Source organism: Ostrea edulis, chromosome 7, assembly GCF_947568905.1.
Source record: "Ostrea edulis chromosome 7, xbOstEdul1.1, whole genome shotgun sequence".
Lineage (NCBI taxonomy): Eukaryota > Metazoa > Mollusca > Bivalvia > Ostreida > Ostreidae > Ostrea > Ostrea edulis.
The window spans coordinates 5069748-5089699 of NC_079170.1; the positions used below are offsets into that span (position 1 = coordinate 5069748).

A 19952-nucleotide genomic window follows, 5' to 3' on the forward strand; every position below is an offset into this window, starting at 1 on the left:
TAGAGCAGCATTCCACCCAGTATTCCTGACACTGTGTAGAAGGTCAGGGTATGTTTGGATGATATAACGACTAATTTCTAAATTAGAGTGTGCACATGCCACGTGAAGAATATTCCGGTCGTCATTGGTTTTATGTTTGACGTCTACTTCATTATCTGCCAGTAATTGTAGAATTTTAACGTTTCCTCCTTGCGCAGCGTGTAGAGCAGCATTCCATCCATCATTATCTACACTGTTTAGAAGGTCTGGGTATGTTTGGAGGATATAACGACTCATTTCTAAGTTAGAGTGTACACAGGCCACGTTAAGAATATCCCGATCGCCACTGCTTTTATGTTTCACGTCTACTCCATTATCTGCCAGTAGTTGTAGAATTTCAACATTTCCTCCACGAGCGGCGTGTAGAGCAGCATTCCATCCATCATTATCTACATTGTGTAGAAGGTCTGTGTATGTTTGGATGATATAACGACTCATTTTTAAGTTAGAATGTACACAGGCCACGTTTAGAATGTTCCAGCCATAATTGTTTTTATGTTTGACGTCTACTTCATTATCTGCGAGTAGTTGTAGAATGTTCACGTTTCCACCTTGAGCAGCGTGTAGAGCAGCATTCCCTCCATCATTATCTACACTGTGTAGAAGGTCAGGGTGTGTTTGGATGAGATGTTCACACATTTTGAGGTTCGCATTCTTGCAGGCTGCATGTAATGCATTAGGCACGCCATCGCCAGTGTAGTGGTCCTGTTCGTTATCGAGTTGTGTTTGTAGAGATGTGGTTTCTCCTCTATTTCCTAATTAAATAAGTTGGATGTACTTTGCATTACGAAAATGAAAGACTCAAAATATTGCTACAGTAAGGCATTTTAAGAAAGGACTTTAATGGGGCCACTGTATGACTAATAGCATGTTCCATTAGTAGAAGTTTGGGATAAGGAGATTTCACTGAGGGAAAAACATTTGCAGTGCGATTAACCCTCAAAAGGAAATTTTGTTTCCAAGATATGATTTTCCTATCCAAACCAAATTAACATCACAATACTCTAGTTTGTTTTTTTTCTCTCTCTCCAGAAAATCAAAAATTGTCAAAATGAATTTTGATGCAAAAATTAGCAAAAGCCGGTAAAGACACGCACAAATTAGTTAATGATATACGTATCAAATCAAAATATCCCCCCCCCCATAAAAAACACCATCCAATATTTTACAAAATATTCACTTACTAATAATCATGTCAGGTAAATCATAGAAAATAAGTGTATGACCAAAGGCACATAACATTTGGACCAACACTCCCTTTGATTCACCACCTCCTTCATTGTTTAAAACAATACTGATGAGAAATATTTGCGCTTCTATCAAATTCTCTTAAGTTGCACAGTTTTACTGTTTTTAATTGATTTTTAAGCTCAGAACCCGACCTTCTACTCAGATTTCTGTGTTGACTAAGTGTTGGCCTAGTGCAGAAATTCCGTTTACGCATGTCTAGTCCACAAGTGCACACGAAAAAAGAAGTTGGTACGGTGTAGGCCTTATTCTGTCTGGCTTTTATGGGGGAAATTAAATTTGTGTTCCTGATATCTTCTGTCTATTTTCTGAAAGAGCACTCCGTATTTATTTTCAGAAGCATATTAAAATCAACTCATGTATGCGCATGCGTGGTACACAATCGAACAAAGTAAGGTTGATGAAGCAATTTATGGGGTTTTCGTGGTTTTTGTATAGATAAATCAGTGAAATTGAACACCTTTTCCCTCGTCGCCCGAGACGATTTTTATATGGATTAAAATTTTATGAGAAATTTGACAATTCTTCTTAGTTTCATCCCGGGCGACGATGGACGAAGGGTTAAGATATCGCTATAAAGATTGCTACAAAATCGCCATCGTGACGTGATTTAATGTAATCATTTCAAACATCTTAGCAACGGAAGAGGAAGTAAGAATCATATGGGTATTAAATTAATTTTTAAATAAAATCTGTTAGTTTTATTATCTATTTAATGATTTAATGGTTTTATTGAAATAATGATTATAAATCCTGGATAAATTCAAGCCAACCATATAGTTCAGAATTTAAAGTGAAAAAGATATGGCCTTTTACAACTGATCAGGTGGAAATGTCAATTCTGCAATGTCTTTACGATGACGGCGTTGAAGAAGTACAGATATGCCAGAAAAAACTGAACAACTTCAGACTGTTTATGAATAACCGTGTTCTTCGGGATAGAAAATGTTCCCGAAATTAGGAATCATATAATTTAATAAAGAAGTTTTATTTCAAATATAAGCACAATTTTAGGGCTGAAAATGGCTGATTGTGATGTCAATCGTTGCATTTTGCCTTAGGTAAGTTTTGATATTAAACCAGAGGCCTATATGAATGCCAACGACTAAGATAAGTGGAAATAAACACACTTTTGCACTTTCTCATTGTACTTTCTATCATAGACTGATCTAATTTTCAAAATGAATCTCTGCTTGCTTTATAGAAGCTATTTTTCACACGTTGTCCACCTTTCTTGAAGTAAAATACTAAATACGTGGGAGAATACCTAGTGATTTTTATTAGACTCGTTCACGTCCGGCAAACAATGTGTAAACATTCAAGCTATGCATAGTAAAAATAAACTACATATTAAGAATATCAATGTATATATTCAATGTATTTCTATGAAATATTTAGGAACACCTCACCAAGAGGCTATAGTATTTTCCATTTCTCATTAGTAATGCAATGCATATGAAATACTCATCAGGGGATTTTGTTTTTCTGTAATACATTTGAAAATGTTCAAGATTACTCGACCAAAGACATTGAATTTCTCACCTTTTTATAGTAAATCCGGTAAACTGAGCAACTCATGAAATTTAAGAAAGCTTAAAATGAATGAATGCCTGTGTTACATGGGTAATGTATAAAAGCCGATTAGTATCATATAAAAAGAAGTTCAGCTTTCCCATCTCGTAATTACGATATCATTATTACGAGAAAAGACCTCCTAATTACGAAATAATCATCTTGAAATTACGAGAACAGATCTCGTACCTAAGAAATACCCGTATTGATCTCGTAATTAGAAGATAATAATTATATAAATTTTGGTCACGTAATATCTTTCTATACAAACGTCTCCTCTTCCCTTTCTGTCATTGTTTTCTAAATGCTGTTTTAAATATAAGAAATAACATTTCGATCGAAGTATGCGGAGTAGACCACTAGAGCAGTTAACCTACTGAGAGACAGTTTACTCATTGTGTTGAAAGTGAAAAAGAAATAAAACGATGATTTATTATTGTAAGTATTTGTACCATAAATAACAAGTTTCACTAATAAAAACGTTAAACTATTACAATGCTTAATGCGACCGTGTATGAAAGTTCTAGAATCTAGCAATTCCGTCGTTGAGTGCACACTGTGACCGTAGATATTATTGTTCGGTAAAGATCGTTCTCAGGAATTTATTTGTAATATTTGGAATTCTTGAGCGATTTCAATGCAAAGGTGAAGATAACGAACAGAGATCAATCTCACAACTCCTATAAGGAATACAAAATTAAGAGTTGAGCAAACATGGATCGCTGGATATACCAGAGGTGGGATCATGTACATAGGAGGAGTAAACATGCCCTGTCGACCGGTCACGCCCGCCCTGAGTCCTATATCTTGATCAGCACATATGCACATTCCTTTAAAGAAGAGCTTTTCTCGGTATCAAAGTTTTTTACCTTCTGACTGTGGTCATGGAGTTTGATCTACTTATTAAAAATACTAAGCTAGACAATATCTCCGGAACTATTTCATAAATTGTATGAATAGTTTTTATTCCTGATGACAAGACCTTGTATTTCATACCATGATATTTGACCTGGACCTCGGAGTTTAACCCAAATTTCAAAACTTTAACCTGACTCATAACATTTGAAAGGTGAGAGACAGTGCGTTCAAGTTATGTATCGTCCGTTTTAGTCTAGTTTTCATGGCGGTTGAGATTGACAAAAATATTTAAAATTCAATTCAATGAACAACAGCATGGCGAAGATGACTTGGGTGAGCAATGTGGCTCATTGACCTATTGTTTTCTGTGTAATTATCCTAGTAAACAGCCTTCCTCATACACGCAAATGCACACCCGCGCGCGGACACGCTCAAACCAGGGGACAGAGGAAACACCAAAAATGAGGTACATGTATAAAAAAAAATAACACTATGCAGAAAATACAGACAAAAATACAAGAGGCCCATTGGCCACATCGCTCACCTGATTCACCTTGTCCCATACCTGAACATTTCCCATATATATTTGCATGTAAAACCTTAGTCCCCATTGTGGCCCAAACCTACCCCTGTACCCCTGGAGGCCATGATTTTTACAAACTTGAATCTGCACTATGTCAGGAAGCTTTCATGTAAATATAAACTTCTTTGGCCCAATGGTTCTTGAGAAAAAGATTTTTAAAGATTTTCCCTAAATATTTATATGTAAAACTTTCATCCCCTATTGTGACCCCAACCTTACCTGGGGGCCATACATTGAACAAACTTGAATCTGCACTATGTCAGGAAGCTTTCATGTAAATCGCAGCTCTTCTAGGTCATTGGTTCTTAAGAGGAAGATTTTTAAAGATTTTCCCTATATATTTGTAATGTAAACTTTGATCCCCCCTTGTGACCCCAACCTTACCCCGGGGGCCATACTTTGAACAAACTTAAATCTGCACTATGTCAGAAAGCTTTCGTGTAAGTATAAGCTTTTCTGGCTCAGTGGTTCTTGAGAAGAATATTTTAAAAGATTTTCCGACATATTTCTATGTAAAACTTTGATCCCTTATTGTGACCCCAACCTAACCCCAAGGAACATGATTTGAACAAACTTGAATCAGCTCTGTGTCAGAAAGCTTTCATGTAAATCTTAGCTCTTCTGGCTCAGTGGTTCTTGAGAAGAAGATTTTTAAAGATTTTTCCTATATATTTGTATGTAAAACTTTGATCCCCTATTGTGGCCCCATCCAAAACCCGGGGCCATGATTTGTTCAAACTTGAATATGCACTATGTCAGAAAGCTTTCGTGTAAATATCAGCTTTTCTGGCTTAGTGGTTCTTTGAGAAGAAGATTTTTAAATGACCCCACCCTATTTTTGGATTTTTGTGATTATCTCCCTTTTGAAAGGGACATAATCCTTCATTTGAACAAGCTTGAAAGAAAGTATTTCACTCAAGGATGCTTTTGGCCAAGTTTGGTTGAAATTGACCCAGTGGTTCTTGAGAAGAAGTCGAAAATGTAGAAAGTTTACAGACAAACGGACAGACAGACAGATGACGGACAACAGGCGATCAGAAAAGCTCACTTGAACTTTCAGCTCAGGTGAGTTAATAATCGCTACATCCCTATGGACGAGGGACACGTCAACAATATGTATATCAAATAACTCAATACTAGTTGTTAAGCAAAGCACTTACTGCTAGGATTGTCAGCGTATTCTACAATCCGTCGAGCTATATCTTCTTGATCCATATTATTTCTCTCGTGTTTCTTTTCTTTAATGTCGAATGTATCATCATCAGATGTAGTGTCAACCTACAAAAAAATATATAGGATCTACCATGGCTTGTGTTTTGAATGATTTATATTCAAAGAGTTGTATGTTGCCTATCCCCGAACCTTGGCGAGGGCATATAAAACACACTTCGGGTTGGATATAAATCATATCAATCCACAAAACATGGGTGTTTTTTATCATATGTTAACCCTCCCAGTTTTATTTACGTTACTGTCCAGCCTTCAAAGCCGAATGCAATTCTGTACCTGTGTGACTATAAACATTTTGTAAACAGACAACGTAAATTTGACTATGTTTATGACATCACAAACGGCGTAGGAAAATATAATGTAAAAATTAAAATATTTGTAATGGGTGATATCCACATAAAGGAGTAAACATGTAATGAAGTAACATAATTGTAGATTTTTTATGTCAGTTTTGTATTTGTCAAATATTTTGGATCATTTTTATTTAACAAATTCAAAATAGATAACGTAGCAGTCTTCAACATCTGCTTTAGCGTTTTACTGAACATCAACATTGACGTAAAGCTAACAAATGTGCGTAATCCTCCCCATTTCTCCCACAACTAAAACAAAATCATTAAAAATCAAAGCCAGCTTGGTTTGGGATAATTGGATCATGTTAAAAATGCCAGTGATATATTCATTCAAATGCCTTATCCATATTATGAATACATACCCGTGGACTATTTGAAAATAATATTTATTCCATAAAAACATGTAAAACACCCGTCCTACTTTAATGACATATGACATGTGTGATTAACCAGTCGTGGTAAAATCTACACAAGATACCAATTTCCTTTTATATCAATCGCTAATTGAAGTGACATTTTCATTGTAGCCTTCATGCTGAATTCATATCTTTAATGATACGCAAATGACATAGAATGTTATCATTATCAACTGTCTAATTAATCATAGTGACGTTGTAATCTTGAAAATCAATCTTCTATTTCAAGTGACCCATGAAACGAAAACTTTATTCAATATATCGTTAAAGCAATACAACAAATATTCAAAATGTGTGATTGAATATATATAACTTCATAGAATCAGAATCTGAAGCAATAAACCCGTCAAATCAGAAGAAAACTTCGATTCTTGAATCATTGTCATCTTGTCATTAATTCTTGCTCGTAATCGCCGATGGGCATTGGCCTCGGAGGTCACCAGTTCGCAAAAACGCAAAAGATAGGCATTGCGCATGTGTCAGATAGAAAATCCACTATCAAAATTTCTTCACTTATAGAATTTCTTGTCATTCATGAAACGATGTAATATTTTAAACAAACGAAATGTGTTGTTACTCATGTCAGTTTCCATCTTTGAATATGTCCTCGGTTTCAGCAACCCGATTATGTTCGACAATCATTGTTCCCATGTCCAAGTATGCGACGTAATGACGGTTTATACGAAAAGCTCATTGTAGGTGTGCTCTCAAACAATATTCCCATTGTTTATTTTGCTGACTTTTTCTTCAGATCTTGGGGATTTTAGTAGTTATATCGATAGAAGTTAATTGATGCATAATTGGATAGTTGAAAATACCGTCAGTCACAGCTTGTATTGCTTTAAAGCGCCTCCTAGGAAGTGTGACAACACCATCAAAAGAGTGATACAACCTCTCAGTTATTTCATTTGATTTTTTGTGTTTTTTATCCAGTTCGTCTCCCACATCTGCTTCATACTTAAATATTTTAATGAACATATATGTTAACGACAAACTGATAACTCAAGATTACGACTTCACCTTCTCCATCAACAACTTCTCATATATAACAATAACCCATGGTCACCTACATATGGTGTTTATGTCTATCACCCAATTTGACACGCAATAATTTGTTCTGCGTATGATCAGTTTTTGAATAGAGACAGGCTACTGATAAATAAATTGGCTTTACAGGATATTCATCAGGCTTGCTTTATGTCAACATTTCGTAAATTATATGGTCATTTTAACCATCTATTTTACCAATACAGCCTGTGATTGGGTCAAATGCTGTCTGACGTGTATCATACCAATTGCTAGGCTGTTCTTTATATAAAAATAAAATTTAGAAATTCATTTCAAAATTAAGGATGATATCTCCCTCATGCATATCTTTGATCCTTGGAAGAATTTGGCTCCATATTTTTGGCACTCTAATTTTCCTTTTAGCTCTTACAAGTTTTTGTCATTTCAAATTTCCAAAATTTCGGCTCGAGCATCACTGAGGAGACATTATTTGTCGAAATACGCATCTGGTGCATCAAAATTGGTACCGTATAAGTTTACATACTGGTTTTGACTACGAATTTTTCTGTTTAACTGATCAAGATGTTGGGCTCACGGCAGGTGTGACCGGTCGCCAGGGGATGCTTACTCATCCAAGGCATCTGATCCCACCTCTAATGTGTCCAGGGTCCGTGTTTTCCCTGCTCTTAATTTTGTATTGTTTATAGGATTCATGAGAATGATCATTGTTCGCTATCCTCCCCCTTTAATCTTAAAAAATGCTATTTAGAAGACATTATCTGAGAAAAATATATCTTTGAAAAGAAATGGAAATGAATGACCAAAGTTAAAAAATACTCAGAATCTATTTTAATTCAATTGATAAAGCCACTAATGCCTTGATGAAAAGTGCGTGAAATTACCTGCAATGTGATTATTCCTGCACTTTCTATCAATTTTGATTGAGATACTTTTTTCTCTGTTTTGGTTCAAATATAATAAATAGCAATGTTTTTAGAATTCGGTCATTTCAGTTTAATTCTGTTAAAGGGGAAACCAACCCAAAAGAGTTTTACATGGTGAATGATAGGATTAATCTTATGATAAAGATTTGCCATACTATTTTGTTGACAATTGGCCTAGATAGGCTTCAATACTAATTTGAAAACGTTAAAAATTGAAATTCCCTCTATCTATTGAGGCTGCCATGATGTAGAACTCTTTTGAATTCAAGACCACAAAAATCAATTATTTTGACGTCACACCGTCTGTTCCGGTTTTGATGAGATTCTAAGATCATCAAAGATGTGCATCTTGTAGATCTTACGAATAAATAGGTTCAACTTTATGTCTTCCTGTCAAGCAGTTAATTACACTAATGCGAAGGCGAGATGCGATAAATAGTTTTTTGGTTTTTTTTGGAAATTCCTGACCCAACCAAGTCATTTGAAAGGAAAAGACTACGGAAACTGTGGATCCATCATTTGCGTAATGACAAGCTGAGGTTCAAGACATTTGTATGAAGAACGTTTACCGTCTGCCTGGTCTGCGACACGACTGGACGTCTTCTTTTCTTGATTTCTTCTTGCGAAAGAACGGGCTGAAATCTATACGGCTCCGAATTTAACTGTTCGTGACTTGTCATGTTTACAGTGCTACTGATGAAATAAACCGGAACAGACTGTGTGACGTCATGAGTTAAACATCAATGGCCGATCTCTTAGCGGCGGATAATTTAAAATATATTATAGATCAATATTAATTTAATTGTTAAGCAAGAATATTTGTTGTTAAAGACTGTCATTTACGGTATCAGTAAGTAACACATGCATTTTATTTATAAAAGCAACAATGTGGTTAGGGTTGCCTTTCCCTTTAAAAAAGTATTTGTCTTTTATATCATTTCTTTTCAAGCGACACATTTCTTGAAAATTTTGAGTCTCACATTAATAAAATATGACCAAATAAATAATGATATGATTTTCAAAGATTATTTTTAGAACTAGAACGTCTACGTGAGTTTTTATTCCATAAAATGTGAATGTCACAATCAATCTCATAACTCCTATAAGCAATATAAACTAGAGAGGTTGGCAAAGACGAACCCCTGGGATATACCAGATGTGTGATCAGGTGCCAAGGAGGATGTAAGCAGTCCTTGTCGACCAGTTACACCCACCGTGAGCCCCATATCTCGATAAGGTAAAAGGAGTTATCCGAGGTCAAAATCAGTATGTCAAGAATGACCTAACAATCGGTATGAAACATGTCAGACATTGACACAATGATAGGTTGTATTGACAAACTAGATCGTTATAACGACCATAGAATTTGCGAAATGCTGACTTTAAACAAGACTATTGAAACTCCCTGCACTATCAACTTGTTTGTCAGCAGCCTGCCTCAATTTAAGAACTGACCATACACAGAACAAGCTCAAATGAAAGCGATGTGTGAATAAAATCTCCAATTTGCAGAAAAACAAAAAAAAACCCACAAAATCATGGGATAATCAAGAGCTTGAATTAATCTCTAAAAGGTGAAATCATATTACATATTAGATATGATACACTTTAACAAAACATCAAATGAAATTTAAGTATGATGAGCCACCTTTAAATGATCATCAAAATTCTAATCTATCCAACAAATATTTTATATACATGAAGTAAAAGTAATATACAAACCACCCAAAATGATCGCAGGTAGTTGATATCTACACGTTTCCTACATGGTGTGCATTCTTTTGCAGACTGTAAAATGATGTGGGACACAGGAGTGTCAGAAAATGGGGCAATTGAACACCTATATCCCATTCTGTAAGTCTTGTCACGATTTGCTCCAAAACATGAAGTTAAATCTTTAAGATGAGTTTTAATTGTTTCTAGTTTGTTTCTTGCGAACTGTGTTTGCATCTTTTGATCTTTGAAAACAATGTACTGTATTTCTATAGAATAGGGATGTGTATTTAACGTATCGTGCAAATATTGCTTCTTTTCAGTTATCCCTATCAGGACCTTGATATCGTCTTTATCTTCAAGTATGGCGGCAGTGTGAAACACGCATTCACTGGTTTGACCAGTCCTCATTTGGTTGTTCCCATTCCAAATTTTCCAGCCTTCTCTTGTCATGCATGTGGCAACTAAACGATGGAAAATCACCAATGGTAGATACTCAAACATGAAGCAGACAGTGGAAGAACAAGTACAGTTGTGCAAGACATTCCTGTCATATTTTTGTTTGTTCATGCAAGGGACATAGTATATTTCTCCCTTTTCCATTTCGGCAATCATTCCAAGTTTGATCATATAAAACACTAAATCATCTGTGTATTTAGTGAACGACTCTGACCTTTTCCAGATCTCTTTCGCAAGATTCCGTTGCAAAATTCCATTCGTATTGAACTTTTTCCAATCAGTGAAATGTTTTGCTATGTCATGCTTTGCATGGTTTTCATCTGTGATGATGTGCTTGAACGCATCCACAAACCACTGTACATCAAGAATAATGGACTCTGAGGAAGTGGTAAAGAGAATAACACCAATATCATTAAAGAATCTCAGTGCAGTCGTCATATCCTCTTCGCTTAAAAACTGCAAGTTCGGTTGAGATGTCAATGTCTCCCAAAGGTCTTTCTTTTGCAAAACCATTTGGTGTTTCTTAATTTCCATTAAATACGCGTCCAGATGAACCCACGATGTAGGAATGGACTCTCCCCAGTGACTTCGATCCTTGACAACCCTTAACATGTTTGATCTGATTTCTTTAATATTTTTGTCAGAGTCTTTTTCTACTGCAAACACTTTGTCAGAGCTTAAATGAACGTGCAATGTACTTGTTACACCTTCAAGTACTTTACTAAAGTAGTCTTTTTCTATCTGAAAACAAAGGTACTACGGATTAATCTATAATTAGCGATTAATGAAGGGAACACATCCAGTTAAGTTTTACCTCTGTGAAACGTATTAAAAGTATAAACTGAAACTTTGAGTGCTTGTCGATCAATATCTGATCTGCATAGGAGAAAAGAGGCCTTTAGGGTTATAACTACATTACTACATATTTTGTGCTCTTTTGTTACTGTATTAAGTGAATTCGGGTAGCATAAAAGTAAAAATATTATAACACAAAAGTAGCATTCCTTTGATGAAATATTGAAGATAGCCTCCAATCCTACGTCTCAATATCCCTTTAAACAGATTGGACTTTTTGCCTGCTGGGTGTTAATCCTACCGCCAACGACGTAATCTAATTATCAACAAATCGAAAACTTTTAATATATTTTTGTGATTCACTTGATCAGTGCTTATTCGTTGAAGCTATTGTCAATACAATACAAATGTAGACTTGCAGTTTATATTCATATTGTTTAAGCTGACTCAACTTTCTTGCCATTCACTCTCGTTTTATTCGTGAAAGAGGTGATTGAAGAATGAGATTGGAAACAATATTACGATATTCATCCTTATGATAAAAAAAAAATAAAAACTTGTCGGCCAGTAAGCAGTAGAGCTACGTTTTTTATAACTACTTCTGGTTTGTTTTGTTGACAGATGACATAGTAATAGTGAATAATTTTGTTCATGTTAGCTGTAATGTTGCCTTTCATTCTATACTAGATTTGATTGGAAAATAATTACTAACCTCTCCTTTTGTTTCTGAGTGTGATTGAACCAAAATGACCGGAGCTGTTTCCGAACAATATGTGTGGATTGAACCCAGCCAGTGGTTAATGTAATCTGCTAAATATATTGGTTTATTATAGAAAAAACAATAAAAAGACGAAATGTGTGTAACTATTCTTATAATGCATTGTTAGTCGTTAGACACGGTTTCTTCTTTCAAATTTTCAACCTAGAATAAATATACTAATTTCAGATTAAGTCCCCAAAAAGTAAATATTAAACTTATACGGTACCAATTTTGATGCACCAGATGTGCATTTCGACAAATAAAGTCTCTTCAGTGATGCTCAAGCGAAATGTTTGAAATCCGAAATACCAGTAAACTTGTAGGCCCTAAGAGCTATTTTAGGGAAAAACAGAGTGTCATAAAATGCTATACCAATTTACATGTAGTTGAAATAATAATCATATCACCATTCTGCAAGTAATGGAATCAATTAACAAGAGGTCCACAGGCCTTATCAGTCACCTGAGTATTAGTTAAAAGTATCAATAGCCCCAAGGGTTATGACATTTAGAAAAAACCCTGTTTTGTATACCTACGCTAAATTCTAATATTCTGTAACAATATAACATGTATTCTCAAGACTTACCGTAAATGCCCCCAAAAGTGCCTCGTTAAATACTTTAAATGATCAGAATCATTCAAGTCTCACTTAAATATGAACAGGTGGATTCCTAAACATAAAAAACTATCACACTGTACTCAACAAAACTACATGCAAACATTATCGTGGAGAATGCGTTCAAGTTTTCTCACATCAATTTCCACAGCCAATTAAGATTCAAGTGCGCGGGGTTATTTTGGGATTTAATTAGAATTACACTCAGAAAAATATCATATGGATGGAAAGTGGGGGAAATGTACAATAATGAAAAATGAAGATAACGAACATTGATCAATCTCATAACACCTTTAAGGAATATAAAATAGAGAGTTGGGCAAACACGGACCCCTGGATATACCAGAGGTGAGATAAGGTGACTAAAAGGAGTAAGCAACCACTGTAGATCAATCACATCCACAATGAGCCCTCTATCTTGATCTAGTAAACGGAGTAGTCAAAGTCAGTGTGCCACAAACGGAGTAACAATGGATATGAAACACGTCAGACAGCATTTGACTCAACGATAGGTTGCTTTGGCGAACTAGATCGTTATAATGACCATAGAATTTGGGAAATGCTGACTTTTAACGAGACTGCTGAAACCCCTGTAACATCAGCTTGTTTGTCAGTAGTCTATCTCGATTTCAGAACTGGTCAACTAATATTTTGCAATTGAAAAATGTCAATTTTACCTCATCTGGTTAAAATAGATTGAGTTTTAGTGTAAAGTAATCTGAAGAAACCAAAAACCCCTGCTAAAATCGAACCTGCGATATACAGATCGGTAGTCGACACATTTACGTACGGAGTAAACAAGTTAGGCAATTAGCCGTCACACTCAACAATTTTGCAGTTACCTGGTGGCGCCCAATTAATGATGGAAGAGAGAACCTAGATACAATGTACCTAGGAAGAGACCACCGACCTTTCGAAAGTAAACTGGGAAACTTTCTCACTTACCGGCGTAAGCGGGATTCGAACCCGCGCCGACCAGAGGTGTATACACGTATTGCTTATATTCATATTTCCATTCATGTTTCAAAAAGAAATTCATTATGATGATGTGTTATTTCTCCTGAAGTACACCAAAAGTCATACCTTGGTGAGTCCAGTCGCTGTACATGAGATCCTTTCTCTGAAGAGCGTTGGTTGGTTTTTCAGTCAATTTCCTAGACATATCCGTGACTAGGATATAAAAACTCCTTGGACTTAGGAAGATGTGATGGCAGGCGTAATAAGCATCTTGACCAGCAAAGTCCAACAAACTTATCGTCTTTATTGATTTATCAATGACATTAGGAAGGATAATTCCTATCTCATGTCCAAGATAATCTTTGTTTTCATCCGTTTTATTCGCAACATTGTTTGTAATCTGACCTATTGCGAGATGTTTAACAGGATATTTTCTATTTGTGTCAGATTTGTGTTCAACTTTATTAGAAATATCATTTGCCTTTTGAGTGGAGGTACCAGGTTTATTATTTTCAAATGATAAATCATATTTGTTTTCGTGTCTTTGAGCTGGAGGTTGTGTATAATATATTGGTGGTGGGATAGTTGCACTTCGTACATCATCATCAGCTTTTGGATATGAACGCTGAGCATTCGATGAAGACTTAATTACTCCACTCTCCAATGTTTCCATATTTATGTGTAAGCGCTGTCCACCTTTCTGATCCTTGTTCACTGAAATTTAGTTTTGAGTTTAAAATGGAATTGAACATGAAAAGGTGAAGTTAGTGAACAGTGATCAATCTCAACTCCTACATGGAAGGGGTTGGGCAAGCACGAACATCTGGACATACATGTAGGTGGGACAGGTGGCAAGGGGGATTAAGCATCTCATGTCGACCGGTCACACCCACCATGAGCCCTATATCTTGATCATGTAAACGGAGTAATCCGTAGTCAAAATTATCATGTAAATAATTACCGAAATATTGGTATGAAACTCGTCAGGCATCATTTGACCAATGACAGGTTGTATTGGCAAACTGGATCGTAACATGTATAGCTACCATAGAAGTTGCGAAATGCTGACTTTAAGGAAGACTGTTGAAACGCTTGAAATATCAAGTTGTCTGTAAACTACCTTGACTTAAAAACATTTAACATTAATATAAAACATTTAATTTTGACATCCAAATATCCCTTAAAGTTCACTACAAGTCCTAGCAGCGAGTGAGAAAGGAATATAAGCAATAGGGAAGTAAACAGTCCGGGAAGTATTTAAGAGCACTTCTGGAATTAAAGCCTACGAAATCCATGGTTTTGTCTTAATGTATTGGAAAAAATAAATATTTCGAATCAAAAAGTTTTAGGGCGATAACAGAAATAAGAATATATATTGCTAAATGACATCTGTATTGAGTAAATCACTTCAGCACTATGAAAATGGAAATCTATTTCAGATCCATCAAAATTCATCTAAATGCAAGAAAATATTTCATAAATTTAAGCTCCATTACATCAAGATGTATTTTCATGCATTTGAGTATGGAATGAAGGGAACGTGTTTCAGAAATTATGAAATGCATTTCTGATAAGAACAACTCGTCGTAAAGATTATTCCCATCAATCAGTACTGCTACCAGTGATTTGAGGCAAATCTTACTTACCAGCCAATACCGTTTCGTCTTGATCCACAGTAAATATGTCTGTATGAACGTCTAAACCTCTCGTTGATTCTGGTGGATGAGATACATCTTCTCCCTTCAGTTTCTTTACAAGAGTTGTCTTTCCTGCCTCGAAACAACCCACCACCATGCCACGGCCGCAGTATACTTTTGTACTCCCTTTTTTGTAGTTTCTGATAAAGGTTTCAATGTCTTCTTTTGGCATTCCTAGAACTTCTACTGGGACAGTCACTACACAGTTTTCAAAGTAAATTCTGTTTTATTCCATGTATCAATAAATTAATTTATTTTTTACGACAAAATTATCAATAAAATGGTTTTAAATATTATCAAATTTATTTACATATATAATAAGAGAGTTCAAGCATTGATTGAAAATAGGTGTTGATTGACAACAGTGTGTTCAATTTAGAGATTAGTGAAAACCTGAATAGAGTAGACTATACGACAATGTCAAGTTTGGAAAGCAACAGGGCGACTTGAGTGACATGATTCATGGGTATATATTGCTACTTGATAAAGAAAAGAGTCGTGTCCCATCATCATCATATACTTACAGATATGTGCTATTCCATTGCAATACTTCTCATGTTCTGAAGATAAACTCGATAGGAAATCGATCCCTCGTTTCTTGATTTGATTCTTTACTGTAAATGAACGCACCAATCGTTAGATGTCATACATGTTGTCTTTAACCATGAAAAGAAAGTATTTTAAAACTTAACTGAACTAGGAAGTGGGGCTGTCACAAGATATTCTTTAAGATTTTAAAATTGTCATTCATTCCTAACATCATGATGAAAATATAAAGATAACGAATAACCCTCAATCTACTCAATTCAAAAAGAATTTAAAATTAAGAGTTGGGCAAACACGGACCCCTGGACACTGGTGTCCAAGATGAGTAAGCATTCTTTGTTGACCGGTCACACCCGCCGTAAGTATTCTATCTTGATCAGGTAAATGAAGTAATTCGTAGTTAACACGAGTATGTAACGATCGGCTAAAAATTGGTTAGAAATACGTCACACAGCATTTGATCTAATGACAGCTGATATTTATTGACTTTAACGTGACAGTTAAACCCTGTAACATTAACTTCTTTGTCAGTAGCCGGTCTCGATTAAAAAAAATAATCATTGACAGAAGAGGATCTCGCCTAACGAGTCAGTTGAGAAACAGAAAGATGCAGGCGATATAGGACTGTATTGCTACACAAATATGAGAAGCTAAGAATGAGAAAGTCATGTCGTTTGTCGTGAAGTTGAATTGGTAGCTTGTCATCAACATCTGTGTTCAATAAAGCTTTGAAAGTATACAGTAGTGCTATGCAAGTTTAGTTTTATTTCAGTGCATAACAATAAAATCTGACAGAAATCATAAAAGGGGCCTTTCTTCCTTCGAGCAAATTAAAAATTGTAGATGAATGAAGTAAAAATGACCTGATAAAACCCGTGAATTATTAGTGTGTCAAATATATATTCCACGGCATTTATCTTAAATTCTGATTTTGACAAAACACAGCTAACAAGGTATTTACAAGTGTCATATGGAACCCAAAGTGAAAGATTTTTTCACCTGTAAAAGAATTACGGGGGTTAAAAATCAAATATCATGAGTTAATTTTTGCATAGAATTCAGAAATTGGTTGGAAACTGCAATTTGAAATTGGCTTGTAATACAATTTGCAAAATGTGATTGATAGATTACGCACAAGTTTGTTGGCTTCATGTACAGGTTAAGACAGATGTTCCTGTTGATTATCAATCTTACTTAGCCTGACATCTACAATATCGTATTTAAAGTCAGTTTATCAAAATTGTCCGTAGATGTCAAATATAAATTCATGAGATTATAGTGATACCTGATTTGTTTGTGAATGAATATAGAGTATCCTGACCATGAATGTGACGTCATAGAATACTTTGTTGCATATTAATGCAAATACAAATACAATGGTTACCTTCATCGGGGACATTGTCTTCTTTATCGACAGTTTCATGTGACTCTGAAAATAAATTCACATCAACATATCAATTTTTACTTAATAAGAATGACTATTGAATGGAAGTTAATATAGGTATAGAATAAAATATTAAATTGTTGCCATGGTAACTGGTCCTACCACGATGAGGTAATTTTAGTAAAGAATATCATAATTTTCGTGAAAACAAAACTGGGTTTTGGTACATTAAAAGCATTTCTTATGTGTTTCTTTACGAAATACCACGTGTATCTCATAGGACTTCTTAAGTAAGCAGAACTTAAAGACATCAATAATTTGAACGTAATTTTGATTACACGGCCAGTGTCTGTGTAATGAAAATATAAGCAAAAACATTTCAGTTTTGTAAAATTAGAAGAACGTGGGTGTTTCAAGAGCCTTTCAGTTTTGTAAGGCAAAGCTGCATCTGCTTTTTGTCAGCTGCCATTGTTGACCTGATATGTCCTTCCGACAGTTGAAATATGAAAGAGATCGCGGAAATGGACAGTATCTCGGATATAAAGGGAAGACCACTCGATTCCCGTGAGACCATTTTTACTTCACTGTACAATTTGCTTGAATTTTAACCTTTTCATTTAACGTCAGGGTAATTCCCATATCACTGTCCATTTTGCTAGACCTTTTGCTTTTTGATACCAATGGGAGTATATGTAAAATAATATAATGACTGCTCGTAATTAGAGTAATAATTTAAGATCTAGAAACCAGTTCCTATATAAGTGTCCTGTACGTTTGATTTTTGACTTTTTGATCTAAAATGTATGGGGACGGTCCATGTGTGAGTACAGTGTTAAAAATCTTAAGTCTTGTTACCACATAAATGTTTCATGCGTTTTACTCCAAAATATATATAGACCATTTCCGTAGCATGGCCAGTCTGCCTTAAGGGTGTACTCTCGTGGTACTTTTACCGCGAGTGAGTCTCCATACTTTTTAAAGTCGTAACTATGGGGATGCGTGTGTTTTATTTCGTATGCACAAAGAAAAACATTAATATCTGTTTTTATTTGTAAGTAATGTTAATAAACTAACAACAATTAATTAAAACATGACAATTTTTTACTTATTTTCTCATTTTACGACATTCATGATGACGTTACAATTGTAAACAAACTCGAGTACGATGTCGCATTTAGTCTATTCTAAAGCAGTCCAGAAACATACATGGGCGATTCGTTAGAAGTAAAACGACAGTTATAGATCAGTCTACATCCGATATTCTCACAAGTGAGTGGCAGACAAAGAAAATTACAGACAAGCAGGCACAACCACGCACATGGTGACACACTACAGTACTGTACCTGTGTACATAGTGTCAGACGAGAGGAGAAAATGGAAGGATGTTAGCCATGTAGTACCCGAATCAGAGGCTGCTGATATAGTATTGAATGAATTTGTAAGTTTTTTAATATACAATTTTTTTTTTTTTTGAAAATAAAATCTACAAACTATGTAGATCTGTACCTAAATTCATCTGCGATCTTCACGATCCCGCCTAGTCGGTCATGAGCGAATATCGCTCCTAACGTTCAATGTATCATTATTGAAGCATCATTTTGATTAAAAAGTTTAATCTATATCATTGTATTAAAAAATCGCCAAAGTATACAGCAAATTTAATTCATTAAAAAGAGTTCAAAGGGAAAAGGGGGGGGGGGGTCTCCCATCTAGAGAATTATGGCGCGCCATTCGTGTACAAATCAGTTAAAACAAAAGATAATTTTGTTGACTATATATACATGTATAGATATGTTTTGTTTTTTTTTTGGGGGGGGGGGCTACTAGATCGATAATTTGTTCTAATCAGTTCTTTAAAATTAAACTATTTCATCAAAATTTTATTTTAATTATTCCTTCAAAGTGTTGTTAAAAAGTTTTAATAATGTTAAAATTTGTTTATAGGGTATTGAAAATGCACATTTAAAAAAATCCTGATTAGAATTTTAGCATATATTTCATAAACAGTCATTTATGCACGAACAAATTCATATTTAACATTTTGCCTAAGAAATTCTTTTAGAGTAACAATTTGTTGGGCAGGGCATTAAAACATAACCCCTGGCTAGACAAAAATTGAAGTTAGTTGAAGTTGGTGTATTAGCAGTCTGGTGGTAAACCTAATAGTATATTCTTTTCTATTATTAAGAATTTACAGTATTGATAGAAATTGAGTTCCAATGTTTGCTTTTTAGCTACATCCATTTGGTAACCACAGTGAGAGGGATGAGTTGTGCTATCATCATATGAAGAACCATACCAGGAAGTGCAGATTTCTTTCTCATGACCACATGGAAGTTGACTGTTAAAAGTAATTTCTGGATAATAACTCAAATACTTTGCTTTCTATGCAAACCAAATTTGGACATATGGATAGATACAAAGACGGAAAGATGCCTATCAATTTTGGGGTCAGAAGGTCAAAGATCAAGGTCACAGTGCATGGAAATTAGAAAATGCTGATGTGGGGGCATATGTTTTACACATTCTGTAGTTATAAATGAATTAGTATTGTATATATGCATATATTATTTGTTTTCTGATTATTTATCATATAATGAAATAGATATATAGAATTTGTAAATATGAATTGAAAAATACACATTTTATAACAAATCGTATATTGTTATTGTTTAGAATGTATGTCAGTGTAAGAAGGGGGGTGGGGACACAAAATGGTTCAAATCTTTGTTCCAATGCACACAACCCCACACATTTTTTTCATTTAAATTAAC

General features: G+C 34.9%; 1 protein-coding gene across 2 annotated transcripts in view; it reads right to left on the minus strand.

The window, feature by feature from the left end:
• LOC125656784 (uncharacterized) overlaps window positions 1-19952 on the minus strand; it is a 35383-nt gene that overhangs the window by 3884 nt on the left and 11547 nt on the right. Inside the window, exons 8-15 of one of the 2 annotated variants that reach the window (XM_056143102.1) lie at window positions 17179-17223; window positions 15773-15862; window positions 15198-15446; window positions 13678-14265; window positions 11931-12025; window positions 9974-11164; window positions 5461-5578; window positions 1-794 (exon numbers count right to left, since the gene is read on the minus strand). The exon at window positions 1-794 is cut by the window's left edge and continues 3884 nt beyond it. In XM_056143102.1, coding sequence (XP_055999077.1) covers window positions 1-794; window positions 5461-5578; window positions 9974-11164; window positions 11931-12025; window positions 13678-14265; window positions 15198-15446; window positions 15773-15862; window positions 17179-17223 — 3170 coding nt within the window. Of the gene's footprint in view, window positions 795-2852; window positions 3167-5460; window positions 5579-9973; window positions 11165-11930; window positions 12026-13677; window positions 14266-15197; window positions 15447-15772; window positions 15863-17178; window positions 17224-19952 lie in introns of those variants that run through there. The other variant, XM_056143103.1, reaches the window with a different exon arrangement.